Source organism: Montipora capricornis, chromosome 4 (assembly GCF_036669925.1).
Source record: "Montipora capricornis isolate CH-2021 chromosome 4, ASM3666992v2, whole genome shotgun sequence".
Taxonomy (NCBI): domain Eukaryota; kingdom Metazoa; phylum Cnidaria; class Anthozoa; order Scleractinia; family Acroporidae; genus Montipora; species Montipora capricornis.
Window position 1 is genome coordinate 41,118,844 of NC_090886.1, and position 23,261 is coordinate 41,142,104.

The window sequence follows — 23,261 nt, forward strand, 5'->3', positions numbered from 1 at the left end:
ACCCACTATGACGCAGTTCAAAATCTCTCTGCATTCACTAACACTGGAGCATTTCAAGTCTCCACTTTTGAAATGTTTTCAGTCTCTATTTTCATCCTTTTTTTTTCTGCTTAGTGTGGATGATCGTCAAAAATGCCACAAAGTGTATTTTTTCAGATGAAATTTCATCAGTGTAGATGGCCTCTTAAACACATTACTGGTAGCTGTCCATAAAGAGTTCACCCACTCAAATGACTAGTGTCGTATTAGTTGAGGGAAATCTTAGGACACTTCACATTTGACAGTACTGACCGGCCAGACTGGGCATTTAGAAGACTAACTTTGACTGTGTCAAATGAACACGCTTTGAGGATGATATGTGTATATATACTCCTCCAGAAGAATGCAAGGCATTATGATCATGCAAGTGTCGCTTCAAATTGTTGCATTTCCTTTGCAAACTGAAAGGTCTCGCTGGCCTGATCTGACAAAGGGAAAGCTCCCTTACTTTGACACAAAATCAAGTCCACCCTGACCTTTATGTATGTACCCTTTAAATATTGATCATGAGTCATGGACTCCTGAAGTTTGAAGGACAGAGTTAAGGGGCCCACTGACGTATTTTTTGGGGTGCGTTGCTAAGGATGTAATAGTTAAGTAATTTGAGAAAATTTGGCATTATTTTGGTCAGTTTCCAACTTTTGTAAGCCAATGACCCTAAATATGACGTCATCATACCACGCCCATGGTCACGTGACCAATAAAAGAAAACTCTAAATTTGTCTCCGTGCTACGCAATTTGGGTATTTAATCGATGGTTTGATAATTAGTATTCGTTTTTGCATCCAGCCAAGCATGGTTTTCTTTTTATTTTGAAAAATGTTCTTTTTAGAGACATAAACGATACTGAAATATCCATACCTTTTTCAAAAAAGATGATTTTAAAAAATCAATGCTTAGCTATATTTTGTGTTTGGGGGAAACGTGACATGTAAAAAAAAAAATTAATTCAATTTAAAACCGCCGGAAATTTAGCTTTTCTCTCAAACCGGAAGTCAGTTCATTTACGCATGCGCAGTTGATCTGAGAACGAGCGCGAGGAAGGGCGAGGAAAAACCTTGGATGGAAACAACAGTTTGTGCGATGACTTTTGCTTGTGAGTGGGTTTTCTCGTCAGCTCATAATATAATGATGTCAGTTACCGGAAGTAACATTTCACTTCCTTAGCAACGCGCGAAAAATCCGTCTGTGGGGCCTTAAGCACTTAAATTGAAGTGGTTCCATGTACAAACCTTGCACTTCTGTAATGCATTTTAACATTGAGTATGGGTTATAACTTTGTTACATGCACCTATGATAGCAGATAACATGGCAGGCACCTGTAAGAATAAGTGCTTACTAGTTGCTCAACTGGTCACCCTGTATGGGCTTTGTAAGAATCCTTGGAAGAATACTATTATCGATGGCTGTTACGTAATGTTTAAAAAAAACGAGCAGCAGTGTTTTATCTCGGTTTAAAAACACGAGTCATAGCTGAATGTTTTTAGACCCGATAAAACACGTGCTGTGTGTTTTTTGAACAAAATAAAAAAAACATTCCACAAAAAGCATGTCCCTCTGGACTCAGAACAATGGTTCAAATAGTGAGTGGAGAATATTAGCATACAAGAAAAACAAGCTATGCCTCATTAGTATTCGTTATATAAAGAATACTAACGAGGAGTGTTTTATCAGGATATAAAGCTCTCTTTCACGTGACGTTTTATCGGTGTTTTGATAGGCTGTTAGGCGAATGAGTTTTTGAATCAGAATGTATACTATAGGATTAACCTGCTGAAATGATTCAATGATGAATAAAAGAATAGCTCTTTTTTTCCTTTTTGTCATAACATTCATTCTTTCTGTTATTCAACAAGTCTAGACATTGTTACCATTGCTTATTTCCAGTGTCTTTGCCCCTTACTGCTGACCAGTTGTCCCAGTTGGTTGAGCATTGGACTACTACTGTGTGGGAGACTGCATGACAAAAAGCTCCAGCTGTACCAACACTCAGGGTCTTTGAATAACTTAGGAGAAAGTGATGCCTTTGTAATGACATCTGATAAACTGTAGGCCCTGCCTCACAACCCAACAATGTTCACAAGCCTGTGGGACGTAAAAGAACCCAAACAACATTTGCAACTTTACAGTAGGGTATGGAATTTCTGGTGTTGTGGCCTGTCGTATGTGGTATAGCTATCTAATTGAACTCCAAGTATAGTTTTAGCAGTATCTAATTTAAGGACGTTCGCGCGAAAATTCTCCAACATTGATTTTTTTCTGAAACTTTTACCACTGTAAGATGATGAGTTAGTTATGTCAGAAATGTAAAAAAAATGGGGGGTCACCGACTTCGTTTTGGAGAGAACATGCCCGAAAAAACACCCAAAATGTGACAAAATCGGGCTTCGTTAGCGAATAAGGCCAGTGTCTGTAAACCCAAATATATTGCAATTAAATCTTTGAAGTTAAATCTTCTCTGACAAATATAGTTTAAATGGACTTATTAAGTGAATTTAGTCAACTGGTGAGGTTCCTTAAAGATCAAGTTCGCATTTAGCGACCTCAGTTTCACGCGCCTTGCCGCCGCAAGATGGCAGGATTTGATGTCCCGTGAGCAGAAATCTTGAAATTTTTTTTAACTTTCCACATTGATTTTTTGTTCATTTTTGAACAACGTGGAGATAATTGTAAATAAAATCTGTTTCTGGAAAGAAAAATTGGGGTCACCGAACGTCCAAGACCGTTAAATCCAGGCAAAGCTATGGCAGTGGCCTTTTGCCCTACCATTTCTCATTTTATTACTTAGCGCGCGCGCTCGTGTTTGACGTGGCGTGTGAATTTGCGTGCGCAGTAAGGATGCACAGAAACAATTGGCGCGAACGTCCTTAAGCATTAAATGCCTGTTCCTTGATTCATATTTTTAAACCAATTTAATAATAATGTGGATGACATAGAATAATGTCCCTGACTTTCAGTTAGTTGAATGCTCTAGTGTGTGTGAACCATGCAATAAATACAGTTGAAGCCATACAGCATCCTTTATTTCCCTTCCAGCCATTTGATAATTAGATAAGGCAACCACTGCCCCTAGTGATTCAGATTGTTGGCACAATTCTGTACCTTAGATGTTGAAAGTAATTATTTTACATACAGCATACGGCAGTTGTACCATACAATTTCGGAAGCATTGAACCAAAACTCTCAAAATGGCTCTGAAACATGCAATGCAGCCTATACATAACAGCTACAATACTACCGGTATATACCGAAAGAACTGGCAATAAGGAATCACGATGTGATCACAAGAAATGACTGTGGTACCTGAATGACTGCTTTAGCTTAATGAAATAACAATGCAATGTCCCAATGCTGATTATTATTATTATTACTGTTGTTGTAATCAGCATTATTATATTACTCTGAAACAGTTACCAGCTATGACACATCTTACAATTTCTAGCATTCCTTTTCCACCATTAACTTACATGCCTAGGATTACAACGTTATATCATCAGGTACTCAAATTCATTTTACAGAGCAACTTTGTGTTCTTTGACCAAGATTCTCCAAAACCTGTGTTACTGCAAATTGTCTTACATTGTTTGACTGATAATGCATAAGGAGAACATCTTTGTAGTCTGACAATTTGACCTGCTCCAAATTTTTCCTAACCCCTAAACCGGCCATACTTAGTATTTTACTCTGTCTAACGCGAGACAATTTTACTCGTCAAAGGGGAACCCCCAGGAGTCAATGGGTTAATCACACACTGTAAAATGTCCCATTAACCCTTTCACCCCTAAACTGGCCATACTTAGTATTTTACTCTGTTTAATGCCAGACACTTCTACTCGTCATTGGAGAACCCCCAGGAATCAATGGGTTAAGGCAGCCCCCCCAACTACAAGTCTCACAATACCGTCTCAATCTCAGAAACGGAAAGGACTAAGTATATAAAAACAAAATCAATTTGAAACGGAAAATTTTAGCCTGCGTGGCTGGCGGGATAATTTATTGCAGGACGATTTAAACACACGGAAGTAAATCGATGATTGCTTTGTTTCAAAACTACTAGTCTCCATGCCAGTCGCAGCCCACTTGCAGCCAAAGCCATTGTACTCTAGAGTGTTTACATAATCCTGCAATAAAATGTCCCGCCAGCTATGCAGGCTAGGAAAATTCAGAAAGTCTGAGTTTGCACCAGTCTTTTAACTTTTCAGAGGTAAATGGATATGGTACATCTGATCTACATTTCAAATAACCTGGGCTCTTTTCTTTTCAGCCTTATTGGACCACTCACGACATGTCTGGATAATCAATGTTCAACCTTACCAGAGCAATAACTTAATTTGATTAATTGGATCCAATGGTTGTAAGATTTTAACATGTGAAATATTATCTTTTTAAATACAAAGTTCACACCGTTTTCTTTGCAAGAAGTTATGCAATGTTTGAAGCTCTTTAAAAGTATTATTATTATTTTTTTAACTACAGCATTTTAACTATCTTCTTACAGCACTTACAGTATGCATTTTACACTTAGTCTACTTCATATGTACAGTAAAAAATAATCATTCCTGGAACAATCATATTGTTCTGAAAAGAACAACCACAACACTCCTGATTGCATTGAATTCTAAGCAGACAACTGGCCAACCAACCATGATGCAACAACAAGGGCCACCCAATATACCTGCTGTTGCAGCGAAAGGAATGAAAAAAAAAAAATGAAAATGAAATTTTAACAGGTCTGAAAAGATTCCAGACAGTATAAACTGCTACCAAGGCTTCTTTTTTTTGGAAGCTGAGTTTGGTTTCAGTCCTCGTGATCTTGTTCAGCACCCACTCTTTGCCCTTCACCCCAATTGAATCCTCCAGGCCTATCCTCTTCTGGAAGGGGCTGATAGTTTGGATCCTCTGGAGGTGCATCAAATATGGCTTTTCTGCAAAGAAAGGCCATTTCAATCAGTCCGCTTTCAGGAATTTTTCTCTCAAAACTTGTTACACCAACTAATCTTAAACCTTAAAGAAATTAATTTTGATGTTCAAGCTTGAAGAAATATGCAAGCTGGACTGAAACAAATCAACAGGAAGTTTCAAATAGAATTAAAACAAAGAAAAAACTTTACTCCATGTGCATTAGTAACCCTTTCTGAGGGTCAGGGTGAGACTTGCATATTTTGACTCCGCACTGTATAAATGCCAGACAATTTTATGCATCAATGGGAGCCACTTTTTAGGGTGGATGGGTTGAACCCGAATGGATTTATCACAAGGCAACTGATAAAAAAAGCACAACAAACAATGTATCGAGGCACAATCATCATGGCAAAACAACCAAAAAAATGCAAGGAAATCATCTGAATGAACTGATTACAAGTATATTAATTAAAATACTAAATATTGTAACTGAAAAACATACACTTAACAGTTAATTAAAATTAATGTGTTTCATATTTATAGTTACATGATCAAGGTGAATATTTGATTATAAATATCTCTTACGTATATAATAATCTTGTTTGTCAATGCAAGTTTGAAAAGTTATTTATTTGATATGTGCAAAGAAAAGGAGTCTCATTATTGAAATTATCCTGTCCGCAATGCTTACAGAATTCCTGGTGTCTTGAGTATTCTGAAGCCACCATGTTGTTCAGGAAAAACGTCTTCCAGAAAATAATACACATGTCCCACAGCAATACCTGGAAAGACCAGAAGTACATTGAAAAATTTTCCACAACATTGAAATGTTCAATTTGTTGGATTTGAGATGAAATATAGTTTTTTAGGCCTACAACGTTATTGCTCCTAATTCATTGAGATTAAGATTAGGATTCAGATTAAGACTGAGATTAGGAGCAATAACGTTTGGGCCTAGAACGGTATTTAATCTCAAATCCAACCTTTGTCGGTTAGTATTCAATGTATGGTGGCATCATACATGTTGTTTTGGAGCTTCGTTTCGGTGTTTCATTGTTTGGTAATGTCCTGTAGAATATGGCTTGCTAAAATGGCCAATCTTCGCATGCACACTACAAAAAGATAATACTGCTTTAATAATAAATATATGTAATATTTAACAACGTCCTCTGCTCAGGAAATTTTCTTAGATTGTTTAGTTACCCTTGATCTAGCATTGGCAAAACACAAGAATGTTTAATATTATTATTTATGTCACTTTATGTAACCTCCCATGTTCCACAGTGAAATTCCATGATTTTTCTAGCTAGCCTGGAAGTAATACTCAATTCAAAGCAGATAACAATGCTCTGGGCTTTTTTACGTAACTGTTAGTCTAAAATTTGTTTGAATTACTTATTCTCATGTATCATACTGGCTGTTTGATTGGCTAAATAGTGGTACTTCAAAAATGTAATATCATTAACCCTTTGACGTCCAAACCGGCCAGACAATTTTACTCGTCAGTGGGGAACCCCTGGGAGTCAATGGGTATTGACTTTCTCTTCCCTCAAACTACATGTATGAACCCATTGATTACAAACAAAATTTAAAAAAAATACCTATAACATCAACTGTGACTGAATTTCCCAGCACGAGCGAGAAACCAAACAGCACCCAAGGTAGGAAGGGTGCCTTAAATGTTAATAAACCAAAGAAGTTCATCCGAACATATGGATTCCTGCGGCTCCAGATGTACACCAACATAATGGTGAATGCCTGGCCAAGGAACACCAAACTAACAAACGATGCAACAATCTGAATACAAGGGGGTCAAGGAAAAAATGGCAGTTTGCATTAATTGTGCATTTAAGGTAATTCCTTAGTATTGCATTGCGCATCCCTACTGCGTATGATTTTCGCGTCATTAGCACGCGCGCATGAGCACGTGCGCATGCAAAACGTATGAGATTTCCCTCAAACTAGGCCCGATAGCGAATTGACTGCTCCTTTTCTCTCAAACGAGCACGGTGACCCCCGATTTTTTTCAGGCATTTGCTAGGAACAATCTAATAATAAAAGAACGTATTTGAAGAAGAAAAAAATTTTGATAGTAGAACATGGATTTTTTTGGAAAACAGTTCCGTACTGAGTGTATTTTGGCCAAGGCGAGGACTTCAAGCTGTCCACGGAACTGTCGTAAAGAGTGCACTATTCCCACAACCAGGCAATCAAAAATGGCGTCAATGAAGCAATACTGATTATGTGAATAAAAGAAGCTTTTTTATTTTCAAAATAAAATTTTGTATCTTTCAAGTAACCAAGACTTGATTCTGTATGAAGGAGATTCGAATTTTTAACGCACAACCAGTAAAAATACCCCATTTTAAGAGCCTGTTGACGTGTAAACAAGCACGGTGACCCCATTTTTTTATTGCATTTTTTTAATGTTCATATCATGAATGTTAATTATGCCAAGTTTCCAAAAAAGTTTGATAGTAGAACAATTTCACGGGAATTACCTTAATGGTTCCTACCAATTGCAGGAAATACTGTAAAATACTGCATCTTGAAGTTCATGAGAATCATGTAATTGTCAGCACTTATATATTTGACCCCTTTCAAGCTTCAATGATTATTAAACCTCATGGGTCTACAGGGTTTTCACATGCAAGTTCAGCAGTTGCATTTTCTTTACAAAATGGCTGTTATTAGGGGAGGGCACAGTCTCACCACATACACACAGGGAAGATAAACCAGGCATTTTCAATTCAACCATCCGTGGCCATCGTGGGTATTCCAAAGGAAAAGAGTGAGAGGAGGCAGTGTGGCCCAGCGGTTAGGGCGCTTGCCTTGAGGTCGGGAGATCCCAGGTTCAAGACCGGCTCTGACCACTCGTTGAATTTGATCCTGATAGTCCCTGGTTCAACTTCCTAGCTGCACTTGTAAATAGCCAACTGGTTTGCCTCCGGCCAGTTGGGATTCTTAACAGTTGCTGTTGCTGTTATTGCTCTGTTCTGTTGTTTCGTTGTGTTTCATTGGCCCTGAAAAGCCCCATTGGGGAGCGGTCAATTAAGTATGTGTTGTAGTGTATGTGTTTAAAAAAGTGATAAAAAGCTCTACAAAGTGACTAACATTGAAATGAACCCTTTCTGGCCTAAGATGGCCACTTAGTGGGTTTTACTCTGCTCACACCAGACAGTTATTTTACTTGTCAGTGGGATACCTCCGAGGTGCGTAAGGGTTACATGTACATGTACATCTAGTTTAAATACTGCACTCCATGCTCTGATGTATTTAAACTCTCAGTAAAGGATACAGTCATGACAGTCCCACCAAACAGAAACATAAATACAAAATCAGCTGTGCGTCCCCTAAATGAACCTTCCTCTAGCATCCGACAATAGCGATATCTAACTGATGTCAAGGAAAGTAATAAACTTTATGACAATGATGACCATTTTGGATGTGGGAAGGCCAGTTCACAATTGCCATTTTTTGTGACTTAGATCACAATCCTCATACAGTGCTCTGGATTATAGAGCCTTATGGGTGGATCAGGACGCAGCTATTACATCAGCTCCTGTGATTGGCTAAGAAATTAACAGGCACAAAAATATACAATGGAAACAATAGACCACTTTAATAAATGGAGACCGATTTAATATTCTATTGTATTTATGTCAATTGGACTTAATAGCCTCATTTTGGTTAACATATTCTTTTGAATTTTGTGCATCGCAGCAAGGCTAGAAAGGCTTATTAGCATTAAAACAAAAACATATTTAATTGGACTGCCATTATGAAAAAGGTCTATAGAATCTACTCCTAAACACATTACAGCTGTATCCTACATTAGTGCAATGAAATAAGACGTTGAAAAGAGCTTACCTTAAGATCTAAACTTGAGCCTACGATATGGTCATGCAATACTGGTCAGTGGATACCTTGTCTTGACAGATGTCAATTGACCATAACATGGATGTCCAATATCAACGATGTATGCTGTAAATGACCGCCATGTTGGGCTTATTGCTTATTATTATTATTATTATTAGGCAGCCCCCTTTGGGCTGCTGGAGCTCCACCATTACCCACAATAACTTAGGTTAGGAGAAAGGAAATGCATTCCACTGAGGTCAGATTCACAAACAAATCACTAAGGCAGGCTTTTCACTGAGAACATCGCCCAGAGTGTCACCTGTACTTACTGCCATAGAGGGACCAGGGATGGCACAGTGGTGAGAGCACTCGCCTCCCACCAGTGTGGTGCGAGTTCGATTCCCAGACTTGGCATTATATGTGGGTTGTGTTTGTTGGTTCTCTACTCTGCACCAAGAGGTTTTCTCCGGGTACTCCGGTTCCTCTCCTCAGAAACCAACATTTGACTTGATTTGTGTTAATTGTTAATTTCAGTTTACAGTGTCTCCAATTAGTGCACCATCACTAATAAGACTAGACACTTTTCCTCCTTTTGGAGGCTTTGTCTGACAGCACCTCTCCAAATTTCACAATTCAAGCCTAAATAAGGCCCCAGAGGTATTGTACCATTCTGTGCAAAGATTGAAGAAGCAGGAGAAAAGAATAGAATAAAATTTCAAAAGTTGCTTTCAAGAGCATGATTAAGCCTGGTTTCACTAGCAATGCAAGCACAAGAAGCTTATGCTAGTGAAAACATAAGCAACAAAATCAACCACGGCATCCCCAATTTTGTTCAGGACTCTTATGCTTGTGCTTGTGCTTGCATCACTGGAGAAAAAAAGGCTTTAGTTCTAAACATCAAAATCTCTCAATGGTCATGGCGACCACGCTCCAAGCAACCCAAGGCCAGGATGTCAGTGAGACACCTGGTTAGTGAAAGCGTCCCAGGTCATCAGAACATTACTGAATGACTTCCCCCTTTATGTATAAAACAGGATACGTAAAAATCATGTTAAAGAAGAAGTTGAACCCAATGGTCCCAAAAAAAAGGAAGTTCGTGATCAGTCTCCAAAACTGAAAGAAAACAAACATGAGGGATAAGCAAGTACAACTGTAACAATAATACTTAGTGAGGAAAAGGATGAGAATTTCAGGAGAGGACAAAACGCCGAGCCCTACACCATGGAGTACCCCTAAAAATCATTTAGTGGTCAAATTTAATACTTTATCAACATGGTGAGGTATATAACTTTCGTTACAGTTCAATGCAGTTCACGAATTGGGCACCATCTTGAAGTTTCGTAGGTATTTCGTGTACCCCTTATTCTAGTGTATTTTTAAACAAATATTCGTAAAAACCGTGTACCCCTACAGTACATATAGTTTACGTCATAGAAAGTGCAACATCAGCTTAGTTTCTTTTAATTGGTGATTGGGCTCTGGTGGGAGTCTCATTCGCGGGAAGCTCAATTTTAAAATAAATCGGTCTGCAAAAACGCAGTGAAAGGAACACAATGGAGTTGTAGGCTCTGGGTCATGGGTTCCTGCCCCTATGGAATGGATTGGAAACTTTATTTCTACACACTCAGACTACAAATGGGTATATATATGGGTATACAGGGGCATACATGAGTATATATGGGTATACAGGCGCATACATGGGCATGTGTGGGTTTACACTGTATACTACAAGAGTGTACATGGGTATATTTATATGGGTATACACGGGTCTATATGGGTATACAGTGGCATACAGGTTTGTATGAATATTTGTCTAAATGTGTGGTTCCACAAAATATCGGAGGGTCACGGAAATTCCAAGGGGTAGGGGGCTCTGAAAGAGGCAAATTTCCGAAGGGGAGGGGGGTACAAAGACAAATTTAAGCGACATTAGATAAACAGGTGTTGAAAAAAACATGTTGTGTGACGGCTTACGATTCCCGCTGATAGACGAAGTCAGTTCACGGCTACACACACGAAAAATAATTTATACACAAATTATACTACTGTAGATAAAAATTACACCTGCAACATAAAAAAATTTCATGGAGATTAACATTGAGGTATTTTCCCGAGTTTCGCTGTGACAGCAAAAATAACTATGTACTTGTAATAAATAGTTTCTTGTGTGTCGTTTTTAGGAGAATGAAATTTTTATTACAGCTCTAAGTCGATCAAAATAAAGGAAGTCTCTTTTTTTGGATTTGGAATTTCCAAGGGGTATGGGGGACCAAGTGGAAAAATCATGGAAATTCCAGGGGGTAAGGGGAATAACGTGAAGCCCTCTGGAATGAAAAATCCAGTGGGGTGGGGGGTCAAATTGGAAAAAACCCTCCGTGGAGGGGGTATGGATATTTTCTGGAACCACACAATACACAAAAAAATAAATACACTACAATTAGGGATACATGAAATACGAATGAAATTTCAAGATGGTGGCCAATTTGTGAAGTTCATCGTACAGAAACAATCGGAGAGCTGGAAAGCTCCAAATAAATAAAGGTAATGTGCATGTAAATGCCTCATTATGTTGACAAAGTATTTAATTTGACCAATAAATTATTTTTAGGGGTACTCCATTTAGGTACTCCATATGGTACTCCATGGAGTAGGGCTCCGCGTTTTGCCCTTTCCCGAGAATTTCAGTCGTTATGCATACACATAATTACCCTTAAAAAATTAGTTCTTTAAATTTCCACCATATGCATGATGAATGATAATTAAGTTCAACTACTGAGGGTAATATTGCCTCTTCTGCTGATTGAAATAATTACAACTTATAGGTAAAACGTACCTGATATCTTGAAAATATAAGCTCAGGATTAAAATAAAGCTGGAAAGGCGTTATCAATTCGAGCTGCTGTATAAACAAACAAAGCAAAACAATATTGGAGTCCAGATACCTTACTTTTAAGCCTTCCTAAAAACGCCGAAGAAGACGCATGAAATCCTTGAAATTTTGGCCAAAAATTATCCTTACCACTGCAAGAGTTGTAACTACACAAGCAGTCGCATAAGTCCGAGTAACAACCGGCATTTGCAGATATTCTTGTTGAAATGTTTGGTACGCCATTTTGCTTCTCTTTTCTGACACGTCAGTATCTCCAGCCTTCCGGCTGTTTTTTTTATACCGGTGGAAGTCTGGTACCGTCTACGAATTCAACATGGCGGACCACTTTGAAGCAGAGAAGGGAGAAGACCTTCCGTTTCCTAACCAGCAAATGCCCCTTAGTTCCATCATTCCAGCTGTCCAAGAGGCGAGAAGACACAGACCTCCGTTTGTCCCTTCAGTTGGACTTCCCAACGTGATCAGAACGCCGCAGGAACTTATGGTGGAAAGAGTGATGGAGAATTGCGCTTTCAAGTCTATTTTGGCCGGAGTTGTAGGTACAAATAAGGTTATAGGCTAAACTACAGAATACAAGGCCGGTTATTTCCATGTAATCGAATAAAAATAGTGCTTACTGTGACGTGCTTCGTTCTTCAAAAGAACCGACTAATTTGCTTGAGGTGGTACGATGTGCAGTCAGTGTAAACTGCAGATACTGCCAATACTTCAACCTGCTCGAAGAAATAAATAATAAACAAACAAACAAGACTGCAGACTGGGTATAAGATGCAGACTGCAGGCTGGCTTTAAAATGCAGACTGAGGCCTAAATTGACGATATATTTTCAAGTCAACAGTTGCTTTGCTCTCACTTGCTCCAAGCTTTTGCTGTAGTTCAGCATGGCGGGGATTTCTGCTAATGCATCAAAGGTAAGACTGCAGACTGAGGCCTAAATTGTCGCATTGTTTAAAAATCGTTCAGAAAATATGTGTTCCACTTACTGTAGTGACCACAATCGCCTTCCCCCCAAAAAATCTGTTCTGTTTTATTTTCTTAGCTCGATATGTCAGACATCTTTTCGCTTCCTCCTATTTTCCACAAAGGCCTCTGTTGTTTCAAACTTTCATTCATGCATACTAAATACTATTTCCAAAATTGGTCACGCAGATGTTATGATGACATACTGACTTTCACAGTGACGTCATCAAATTCGCAAGATGTTTTGATGTAATGCACAGATCTGAGAATTGGAAAGGTGATCTATGGAATTTGTCTCCTATGACAACTCTTTTGGCTTTTTCCATTGAACGGTTTCGATTTTATTATTATTATTTTTTTATTTCAAATTTTCAATGGTAACAATAATAAATAGACCTATTTGGAAATTTTTGCAGCAGAGAAAACAAGACATTGTTGCCTGACCCTATTAAAAATATATCGTGTATCAAACGATGTGACAATTTAGGCCTCAGTCTGCATTTTAACCCAGTCTGCAGTCTGCACTTATACCCAGTCTGCAGTCTGCATTTTATACTGACCGGTACTATGTGGTCTTAAATTTTTTAGCAGCTCTTACTAAATAAATTGCAAAGAATAGCGGTAGTCGTTAAGAATCTGACTCCACCAACGACTTGGCCAGTGCATCGAGAAATCACCAACACACTACTTGTAGGACATTACTAAACAATGAAACACTGAAACACTGAAACAGCAAAGCACCAAAACACCATGTATGACCCCACCATACATTGAATACTAACCGACCAAGGTTGGATTTGAGATTAAATGTCGTTTTAGGCCCAAAATGTTATTGCTGCTAATCTCAGTCTTAATCTGAATCCTAATCTTAATATCAATGAATTTGGAGCAATGACGTTTTAGGCCTAATTAGGTCTAAAATGATATTTAATCTCAAATCAAACCTTTGTCAGTTAGTACTCAATGTATGGTGGGGTCATACATGGTGTTTTGGTGTTTGGTTTCATTGTTTCTGTGTTTTGGTGTTTCCCTGTTTCTAGCCTGTTCCAGGCTCTCAGATAGTCGAGAAAACGAAAAGAACTGCGTGTGAAAAGCGAGTGGGGGCTTGGATCGAGGTGAGGCAGGAGAGCCTGTAAGCATCTCTTTAAATTCTTCATTCCGCCCACTTTGCAAATAACCTTTCGCATGTCAAAATGTCAATGTCAAAGTGTTGAAAAAGGGCGGCATTGTGTGGTCCCACGCGAGTTCAAGCGCGATTCTTTTATTGTTGTTTAAAGGTTATGCGTTAATTCTCACTTGTGCGAGTACGTTAGCCAGAATTTAAGGCACTTTTAGGAAAATAACTTTACAAGCGAACGAAGGCATTGTCAAAGCAACCGGGAAACGAGTGTCGAAGAAATCAGCGACAGGAGATTTAGCAAATTCGACCAAAAGACACGACCAGTTCGAAAGCTGCGAGTTCCCGATGCTCTGTTGACTTTTCCAAGGAAAACAGAAACCTGACCATTGAAGTTTCTGGCCTAGATGATAAGATGGTCTCATCAATAAACTTCAGCTCTGATGCATCAGGACAACCGATAATGAATGTGAAAGATTGATATTTCATGTGGATGGCTTCAATTGCATTTGCAGTATACAGACACGTAGCCATCACCTTCGCTTCCTGAAAATCGCTTGATCTTTTAAAGCTTTAAGACATACAACGGAAATACAAGCCTGTTTTCGGCAATTTTTTTGGTTTTTTCTTTTTTCTCTCATTTTTTCGAAGGCGATGAAGGCAGAAATTTAATTGACCCTAGCTGGTGAATTCGAATACGCAGCCAAGTATTTGCATAAGAAAGAAATATTTTTCTCGTTCGTCAGAGTTTTCAGAGAGCGCCGTTGAATGCTAACAATTGTGGCGTGGAGGGGACATAATAGTTGTGTCAAATGCGAACTATATATCGTACCCGGTGATGCTATATTGTAAGCGGTGTGGAGAGATGTCGTATCACAACATTGAAGCGCTTTCGCAACGCGCGGCAGTAACTGAAAATTTATGCTTTTACCAAAACCAGTTGGAAGCATTGCAAACGGATCGTTTTTTCGACTTATTAAAGTTGAACAGACACAACTTTTGCTCGAATCTGAGGGCTTGTACGTTTGGGAATACTTTACGACACTCGGCGACAGAGTTGACCTCTTTCTTTCGTGCTCCGCGCGTGAATCAAAATGATGACGAAAGTGTTACTTTACTTTACTTTACTTTACTTTATTTATTTCACAGCAAAGAAGCAAATTACAAATTAGAAGCAAATTACAAATTGATGTAAACTGTCAACATTGACCAATCAGAGGGTATACCAGGAGCTGGTATACCAGAATGAAGAATTTAAAGAGATGCTTACAGGCTCTCCCACCTCGCCTCAACCCAAGCCCCCACTTGCTTTTCACACGCAGTTCTTTTCGTTTTCTCGACTATCTGAGAGCCTGGAACAGGCTACCCTGTTTCAGTCTTTCGCTGTTTCATGGTTTAGTAATGCCCCTACATTTACCAATGTGCAGGCCAATATGCTATGAACACATTGGCTGACTCACTAACAACCCATTGGCTATGTGCTTGAAGGTATGGATTAAGTGAAGCACCACTTAAAGTGCCCCTGTGACCAAAAATCAATTCATATTAATTTCTCTTTGGATTTCAAAACTATGTTAACAAAACACTAAGTGACCCACGTTTTAAGCCTTGATTTCAAAAAGACACCTATTTATTTTAACTGTAATTTTCCTATTTAATGGTCCGCCATTACGAACATTATGTTCTTGAGAGAGCTGGATCGAGGAGAAAATGATGTCAAAGGCTCACTAGTTTAATAATGCAATAAGTGTATACGCCGCAGAATTAATTTGCAGCACGGGAGTTTTGGGCTTTCAGACTTTTAAACTCACGCTTTGCATATATAATAAGCTGCGTTTACATGCTGAAATTTTAAGCTAGTGAGCCTCTGATGTCACGTTTCCCTGGATCCAACCATCTGAGGTCCAATCGGTCAGTTTTGAACGCGAGTAATGGCGGACCGTGAAATTCAAAACTTACACTCAAAGTAAACGGCCTTTGGATAAAAATCAAAGCTCAAAATTTTGCCAGTCAGGTGTTAAGCAAACACACTTTCAAAATCTGAAGGAAAAAAGGAAGTGGTTTTTGTGATCACAGGGGCACTTTAAAAAGGTATGTTTTAAGTATGCATAATGCCAACACACCACTGCCATGTAGCCTACATATAAGTGGCGCATAATGTGTGTTTTGACAATAGTCATCAGCCACCTTGTCAACCAACAGTCTGCCAACAGATGGCCAACGGTCAGTTGACTGTCAGCCGATGCATTTGTGGAGTCAAATTCGTTACCATACCCTGCATCACAGGTGTATGCTGTGACCTTTATTGATACAAATAACACATCTCTGCTTTTAAATTCCAACTAGATCATGTTAAAACTGTGGGTCAAAAACACAGGTCAGTGTTACATGTCACTGTGCTACAGATACATTTGTAAATAAACAACACCAAAAATGTCTCCTAGCCCTAATCACTCTACTATAAAAATGTTGTTTTAGGTCCAGGGAAAACTTTTGCCCAAGTTGTTTAACAGTGGAGCAGGGACTTCTAGTCTTGACCTGTGGAATGTGACCTGTGTTTTAGACCCACCTTTTCACACTAAAGACCTTGCTGTCATTTTGTTTGTGAGATTGCTAAAAGGGGTTTCTTACATGGTACCAGTATGATTTCAGTCCGGTAAGACTTCATCCAAGTTCCATCCATGCAAATTCAAAATTCATACACAGGTTCCATACCCACGATGTTGTCTTCTTTCATTTAAGGTTACGTAGTGATCATAGGCCTTTTATTTCTTTCACAGGATATGGTCTCGGTGCTGTTTTTGGCTTGTTCACAGCAGGAATGGATTCTTCCATGCCTAACCCCATGACTGGTGTCGCTGATCAGTCCGCAAAAGCCATACTTAGGGACATGAAGTCACGTGCAGTTTCGTATGGGAAGAATTTTGGCATTGTTGGTTTCATGTTTTCTGGAACTGAATGCCTTGTTGAATCTGTGAGTGTTCTCCTCCTTCAATCAAAATCTGCAATTTTTTCTACATTACCAACAGAAAAAAATGGCAGCTACATACACTGTAGGTTGTGGTAGAAACATAGGTGATCCTAAAGAAAGTAAATATTGGTAAATCATGTTGCAATGCTTTAAGATCTGTTTTAACAAAAGAAATGGAAAAAGGAGGGCTTTCCATTTGAAAGGTAAAATCAATGGAAATTTCTGCCAAATGGAACAGGAGAAATTTTCCACAGTTAAAAGGCAATCTGTGGGAGGTGCGGTGGCTCATGGTTAGTGTGCTTGACTCGGGATCGAGTGGTCCGGGTTCGGGTCCTGGCCGGGGACATTGAGGTGTGTTCTTGGGCAAGACACTTTACTCTCACGGCGCCTCTCTCCACCCAGGTGTATAATGGGTACCGGGGAATTTAATGCTGGGGATAACCCTGCGGCAGACTGGCATCCCATCCAGGGAGAAGTAGAAATACTCCTAAGTCGCTTCATGCTACAGAAACTGGAGATAAGCGCTGGCCTGATTGGCCTTCTAGGCTCGTAGCAGACTTTACCTTTACCTTAAAAGACAATCTGCCATTGGTCAGAAAATTTTGTAAAGGTTTTTGCTGAATGGTTTGGTACCGCATTCCATCAACAAAGCTCTTCCATCTTGAAGCAAATAAACTATTCAGCGATAAACGGGTCATTTCAGAGTATGTGTGAATTCTAAGTTATTCCTTTTTTCTATAAAAATTCCAAAGGGAAAAACTGTTCCATTAATTTTGTTGTCCCACTGGAACAACTCGTTTTTCCATTGAAAAGGAGAGCGCCCGAGGGTGCATTAAAGCGAAGTCACTGCCAACCTCTCCTCCATCCTGCAGCCATGGAAACAATATTTAATTAAATTGTAAATTAATGAACACATTTTATAAAAAGACCAGTAAATTTCCTGTTTGGATCTGTGTGGATCCCGATAAGAAGAAAAGCTACTTTCAAGGTTTTTTTTTCCTCACAACTTTTAAGTTTTTTGTTTGTATTTTAAATGTGTTCATTGCAGTTTCGTGGAAAGAGTGATTGGAAAAATGGCACGCTCTCAGGTGGCATAACAGGAGGAATCCTTGGTCTCAGAGGCAAGTGCTTACATGTACCTTTCAATAAAAAAGCCAATGCATTAGTGACTTCTGAATCAGGTTTTGAGAATAGTAGTGATGTCAAAGATTCATTGACCAACTGAGATTTCTTCTGTGATCCAGTGTAAACATTCTTTGCCAGAAATGTTGGTAAGGTAACACATGTAGAGTGACTCCTTTTTAAACTTGAAACTTTTGTAACCTCAAACTTGAGCAAGTGAGTGCACGAGTGAGTGAGAGGAGTTTTACTTTGAATTCCTAATGCTAACTAAAAATTTGCCAATTTGCTGGCAGGAAGGTCATCTCCTGAGGACAAGGTCTCAGGTACATGCAATGAAATTGATACAAACACAGGTTTTTTTCCTCTGCACAGTCCTACCCTAAGCTGGTAAATAAATTATTGTGTTTATTGTCATATGATTTTACCTTTTTTCAAAGTTATACAAAATTCTTGCACAGCTGTCTAAGGCCTTCAATACTAATTTAAAGTGATCCAGCACAGGTAGCCCAAGCTCAGTTTTAGCAAAAGAAAAGATCGCCACAATTTATTAAAGGATTTGTCACTTAAAAAGCCATCCTAATTTCCATGGTGTTTTGCTGCATTCCATTGTGGTTATTTTAATGTGGTTTTAAGCAATGTTTTTTTGCTTCCAAGTTGCCATAAAAAAAAAACTTGATTTAATCAGGTTAACACTGACTCAGGAAAGTAGCAATACACCATGACAACAAGGGTTAGAATTTTGTTTGAGAATTTCTGTTTAGTTATATTTTTGGATCTTTTGCTGTGATTTCCATACAAATCCTTGTACTTGCAGCCATGTTTGTTTAACTCACACTTGAGCTTTGGGCGGTTGTGGAGCTTACAACTGGAATTTTGTATCATGAATGATGATTTTTTTTGTTTAACAGCTGGTGGAAAAGCAGCAGTCATGGGGGCACTTGGATTTGCAGCATTTTCAACTGTTATTGATTACTACCTGAGGTGACAAAGTCTAGGGAGAAAATAATATCTCGCCTTTTAGAAAGGAGGATCATTTCACAACATTGTGACATGCAATGGATCGAGGAAAAACAAAATGAAGACGTACCTACCAGTATTTTTTTATGCCATTCAGAAGGCCATTCTGGGATGAGTGGCAATATATTCTCAGTTTTCACATGACATCACAGCTGCCATGTTGGAGCCCCTAAATAAAGAAACGGGAGCCATGTTGGAGCCCTCGGCCAAATCCTCGGCCAAGCATTTTCTTAAATGTTTTTGTTGAAAAATATGGCTGTTGATCACGTGAGTGAAATCCAACATTGGCTAATCCAACTTTTTACACTTTTTACCTCTTTTTGACTTTGTTTTATCACACAACTACATTGTAATCTGATCAGCAAGAGTCTAAAGGTAGCCTATACTCAGAATGTTGAATGATGCTTCTGTTCAAGGCCAGTTTCCGGTTCAGAGTGCACAAAAGCAAGGTGATTCTAAGTCCAGTAAAACAATGACATTATTATTAGTGAAAATAACACTATTTCAAGTCATGTACAAACTGTTTTAGTTAATGTCTGGTCTTGGTGGCTTCATGGATATGGAAGTTGCCTCTTTTTTTTTTTTAAAGTTGGCTAGAACAGTCCATTTTTTTTTTGCATTCATGGTAGTTTGATTCAGTTGGTTCTCTGTTTCAAATATAAATTTTCACAAAAAAAAATTGAACTTTTAGCCTCCAGTAAGGAAAGAAAATTTTAACACATACAGAGTTATTGTATGAGTAAAAACGTGGGATAAGGCTTATGGGGTGTTTAGAGGAATCAAGGTTAAGTTTGATTCCCCTTGCTGCGACCTTGATTAATATTTCGAATATCATGAAAGTGGAGTGCAACAAATCTCCCACTTTTTAGGGAAACCAAGCAATGCACTGTTGCTTCTTTTCAAACAATGAAATGATTAGAGCATTACTTGAAATAAACTTTTGTGCCATTGGCGAATAATTTGTAGTGTACAACACCTTCAGAATATAAACAGAAACTACAACCCAGAAGTATTGGAAATTGCATGATCTAGGACATGAGTGATGTTTTGAAAGATCTCAAAACGACAAGTATTTAGGTAAGAACATCTATTATTTCCAAATTGAACAAGAGGATGTGTTATCTCTTTGTTTACAACATTTTCTCAGTCTATTGTTTGTATGTAAAGTTCCTTCCATTGTTAGAACCTTTCTTCCAAGTTTGTGTGCTCTTGTTTCCAGGGTTGTCAAAAAGTTTTTAAGTAGATGGAGATAAACAGAAAGTAGATGGCACCTGGTGTCGCAGACACCAGCACTGGCGAGGGGTGTGGGGGCCGCCCAGGCCCCCAGCGGGGTACAGGGGCAGCGCCCCGTTGGGGGTCCAGGGGGCGAAGCCCCCGGGAGCAAAATGGATTTGGTGTTTTCACACTTGCTAAAACTGCCTTTCCTAAAAGCAATTAATTCTAACAATCTTTTTTGCATAAAAGAAAATCATTTATCAGTCACTTGTTTTACATCTTTATTGAATTTGTCTTTAAAACTGTTTTCACCCTTTGTTTAACATTTTAGTCGTATTAAATTCCCCAGTAGTTTGATAGTTAATTTGATAGCTAGTTTTAGTTTTCTTGGCTCTTGTATGTACACTCACATGTATACTATACTCTTAAATGCTAAGAAGGAAATGAAATAATAAAGTTCCTGATGCTGGGGAAGTTTACTAACTATTTCTGCAAAAAGAAATTATTATGATAGTGTAAAGGAATTACAAGAATCACTTTGAAATTCTCTCAAAAGTCATCATCACTTCCACAGTCACTTTCAATTGCTGAATCATAATCAGGCTCTGGCAGGCCTATTGCACTGGCAACAGCTTCTGCTTCTTCTTCTGCACCACCCTCTTCATTCTCATTTAGGCTTTCATCTGCTATGGTACCTTCTGCTACTTCACCATCATTTTCTCCATGGTCACTTTGCACTAACTCTTCGTGGCCTTCTATTGGGTGAGACAATTCCACATTGATCTGGGGCTGGGCTCTAACAGTTACTTTTTTCAATTTTTTTCTTGGCTTTTGTTTTAGCCAGTTAGCCACTGCTGATTTGACAATTTCATTGCAATTGACACTTTCTGGAGCATTGATAGAAACTTGCATAAGGGCATTCAGCATTCCATTACTGAGACGGTTGCGAAACTTTGTTTTGGTAATGTTGATAACACTACCTCCTCTCTCTGACCACGCATTGCTACAGGGCAAGGAGAGTCCAACTTCAGCCACAAACAACAGCTCTTCAAACATGGAGGGGTGGAAAATGCCTTTGTTTTTCAGCATGAAGGACATGAAGAAGGTACTGCTTTGGTGTCCAGCTGGTATTTGCAGTTTCCTTCCAGAGAGAAAGAACTTGACTTGTGACCACTGGCAAAGCAATCTCGTCATCTCATCTTCACCTCCTGGAAAGAAATGATTGGCAATAGTTTTCACTTCAACTTCTCCATATTCTTTGAAGCTGTCTTCGTGACTTGAAGGGAGCAAAAGAGGATCAAAGATGGCATAGGCTTCAATGACCTTTGGAGAATTTCCAAGGCGATCTTCAATGTTGGTAGTCAAGGCATCAACATAGTTAGCCAGGAGGGTTTCCAACTGCCTTCCAGTATCTTTTCTCAGCTGTAGGTCATCCGAGAACCACTCTAGCGTGCATAATCAGTTTATGCACTCAATACACAAATGTTTAGCGCACATTTTAAAGCTCATAAAAGGCTCTTAGCCTTTCCCTAACTAAAGGAATTCCAACACATGAGCGGATTGCTGTCCAAAACATTTGTGTGCGTTCTACTAGCCGTTTAGGCTAAATATGCAGCTAAAAACGCCTTCTAACTAACACAAGCTCAGCTTCACGACCATTTGGATCGAAAATACTGACACCCGATTGGCTGACATACCTTTTACAAAGAGCCAATAGGAGCAATGCAAACTCGATCCTAAACCGCAAGAATTAGGATATAAAATGGTCGGCAAAGCGTCTTCTCAACGGGAACGGAATTGAGAAAACATCTCTACCTTTCCCTCAAACAATTTGCAACACTGTCTGTCTTCAAACAACAGCTGAAGAGACTCGTTAAGAGTCGAAACCGCCGGTCCTGTTGTAGCCACTGCAACTGTTGCAGCAACAATGTGCGATGACTCAAACACACAATACCTTTATCCCAGTAATGGTGAAGAGGAACTTGATACAGAAAACTTCGCACCACCGAAAACGCCAGACTACCGTCCAAACGAGGACGACGAGGAAATTCTAAACACAGATGACGAAAATGATACGGAGAGCAGCCCTCCGCCATCACAACCAAGACCAACCCTGCATTTACAGAGCCCGCCAAAGGGACACAGGGAAAACCGCCTACCAACGAGCTACAAGCCTAACAGCCCGCCAAAACCCAATTTGCCGAAGCGAGGCCAGAAAAGAAAATACACGGATCACAAAACCGTGGAGAACAAAATAGCAAAGACTGAAAACTCTATAAAACTATTAGAGGAACACCTAACAAATCGGACTTGTCCGAAATCTTTGCGATACACGGCGAAACCAAATATTACGCCGGACGACATATTTGAAAAAGAACTAAAGGACATTAAGCTAGATGCTGAACAAAGCCTAGTAGATGCCTTAACTCGCTTCCACAAACGTAAGCTCGAAGGCCAGAAAAAGAAACTAAGGGCATTTTCACAACCTAATGCTCGCAGAAACAAATATGTGACAAGGCAACCTTTCAACGATTCGCAATCAGCGAACCACATTGAAAACTACAACAATGTAAACTTATCCGATTTGCAGAAACAGATTTCAGATTTGAAAAACATCGTTTTTACTGGGTTGCCTATGGGCAAACCCAGTCGAGGTCTGCGTTTAGTTTGTTTGTTTTTTTTTTTTTTTTCCGTGTCGGTAAAAGTCTTGCCTTTCACTCCCCTGGTAAGTGGTGTCCTTGTGTATAGAGCCTTCTGCGCGTATTTTCTTAGGATCGAGAGGGTAGTGGAACTGCGTAGATTTCTCTGGTGGACACAGTAGAATCATTAACTTAGCCTGCAATGGCGTCGAAAGTCATGCAACGCGAATGGCGTTTTAGTGGATCCTTAAACAAAATATACCCGTATGGAGCTCAATAATGGAAAGTCAGTTGGATAAACTAGGCATGAATCTCAAAAGCGACGAGTACTGGACTTCGACAACAAGCTATCGCCCGTCGAGACGAAATCAAAGTGAGCAGTATTTACCTGAAGTACATGGTAATTTGACACAATTGAGTTTCTTGTCTTCACGCACGCAATGAAATAGGAAGAAAAGGATTCTGTGGTATTTTCTGCCTTTGTGAATTATAATATCATGTTGTGTATTGAATTTTCGAGCTTAAGGTTCA

General features: G+C 39.1%; 2 protein-coding genes across 2 annotated transcripts; one reads left to right on the top strand and one right to left on the bottom strand.

Moving 5' to 3' along the window:
- Positions 1 to 2,934: 2,934 nt before the first annotated feature.
- Positions 2,935 to 11,968, bottom strand: LOC138046959 (derlin-2-like). The gene is made up of 7 exons (XM_068893594.1): positions 11,822 to 11,968; positions 11,636 to 11,701; positions 9,842 to 9,915; positions 8,240 to 8,333; positions 6,543 to 6,738; positions 5,633 to 5,723; positions 2,935 to 4,964 (listed from the first exon to the last, which is right to left on the bottom strand). Exons 1-7 carry the CDS (start codon positions 11,912 to 11,914, stop codon positions 4,838 to 4,840), a joined length of 741 nt encoding a protein of 246 aa, XP_068749695.1. The 5' UTR covers positions 11,915 to 11,968; the 3' UTR covers positions 2,935 to 4,837.
- Positions 11,969 to 11,974: 6 nt separating this feature from the next.
- Positions 11,975 to 20,012, top strand: LOC138046960 (mitochondrial import inner membrane translocase subunit Tim22-like). The gene is made up of 4 exons (XM_068893595.1): positions 11,975 to 12,228; positions 16,547 to 16,740; positions 17,786 to 17,858; positions 18,768 to 20,012. Exons 1-4 carry the CDS (start codon positions 12,006 to 12,008, stop codon positions 18,842 to 18,844), a joined length of 567 nt encoding a protein of 188 aa, XP_068749696.1. The 5' UTR covers positions 11,975 to 12,005; the 3' UTR covers positions 18,845 to 20,012.
- The last annotated feature ends 3,249 nt before the right edge of the window (positions 20,013 to 23,261 follow it).

Bases quoted from the DNA above. Each gene is read 5' to 3' on its own strand.
- LOC138046959 (XM_068893594.1), bottom strand. From the start codon at position 11,914: ATGGCGTACCAAACATTTCAACAAGAATATCTGCAAATGCCGGTTGTT. The intron at 8,334-9,841 runs GTATCCTGTTTT...GACATCAGTTAG, and splicing joins TTCTTTAACATGATTTTTAC to ATATCGCTATTGTCGGATGC. The intron at 5,724-6,542 runs GTATTTTTTTTA...TGGTCTTTCCAG, and splicing joins AGTCACAGTTGATGTTATAG to GTATTGCTGTGGGACATGTG.
- LOC138046960 (XM_068893595.1), top strand. From the start codon at position 12,006: ATGGCGGACCACTTTGAAGCAGAGAAGGGAGAAGACCTTCCGTTTCCT. The intron at 12,229-16,546 runs GTACAAATAAGG...TTTCTTTCACAG, and splicing joins TATTTTGGCCGGAGTTGTAG to GATATGGTCTCGGTGCTGTT. The intron at 16,741-17,785 runs GTGAGTGTTCTC...TGTTCATTGCAG, and splicing joins CTGAATGCCTTGTTGAATCT to TTTCGTGGAAAGAGTGATTG.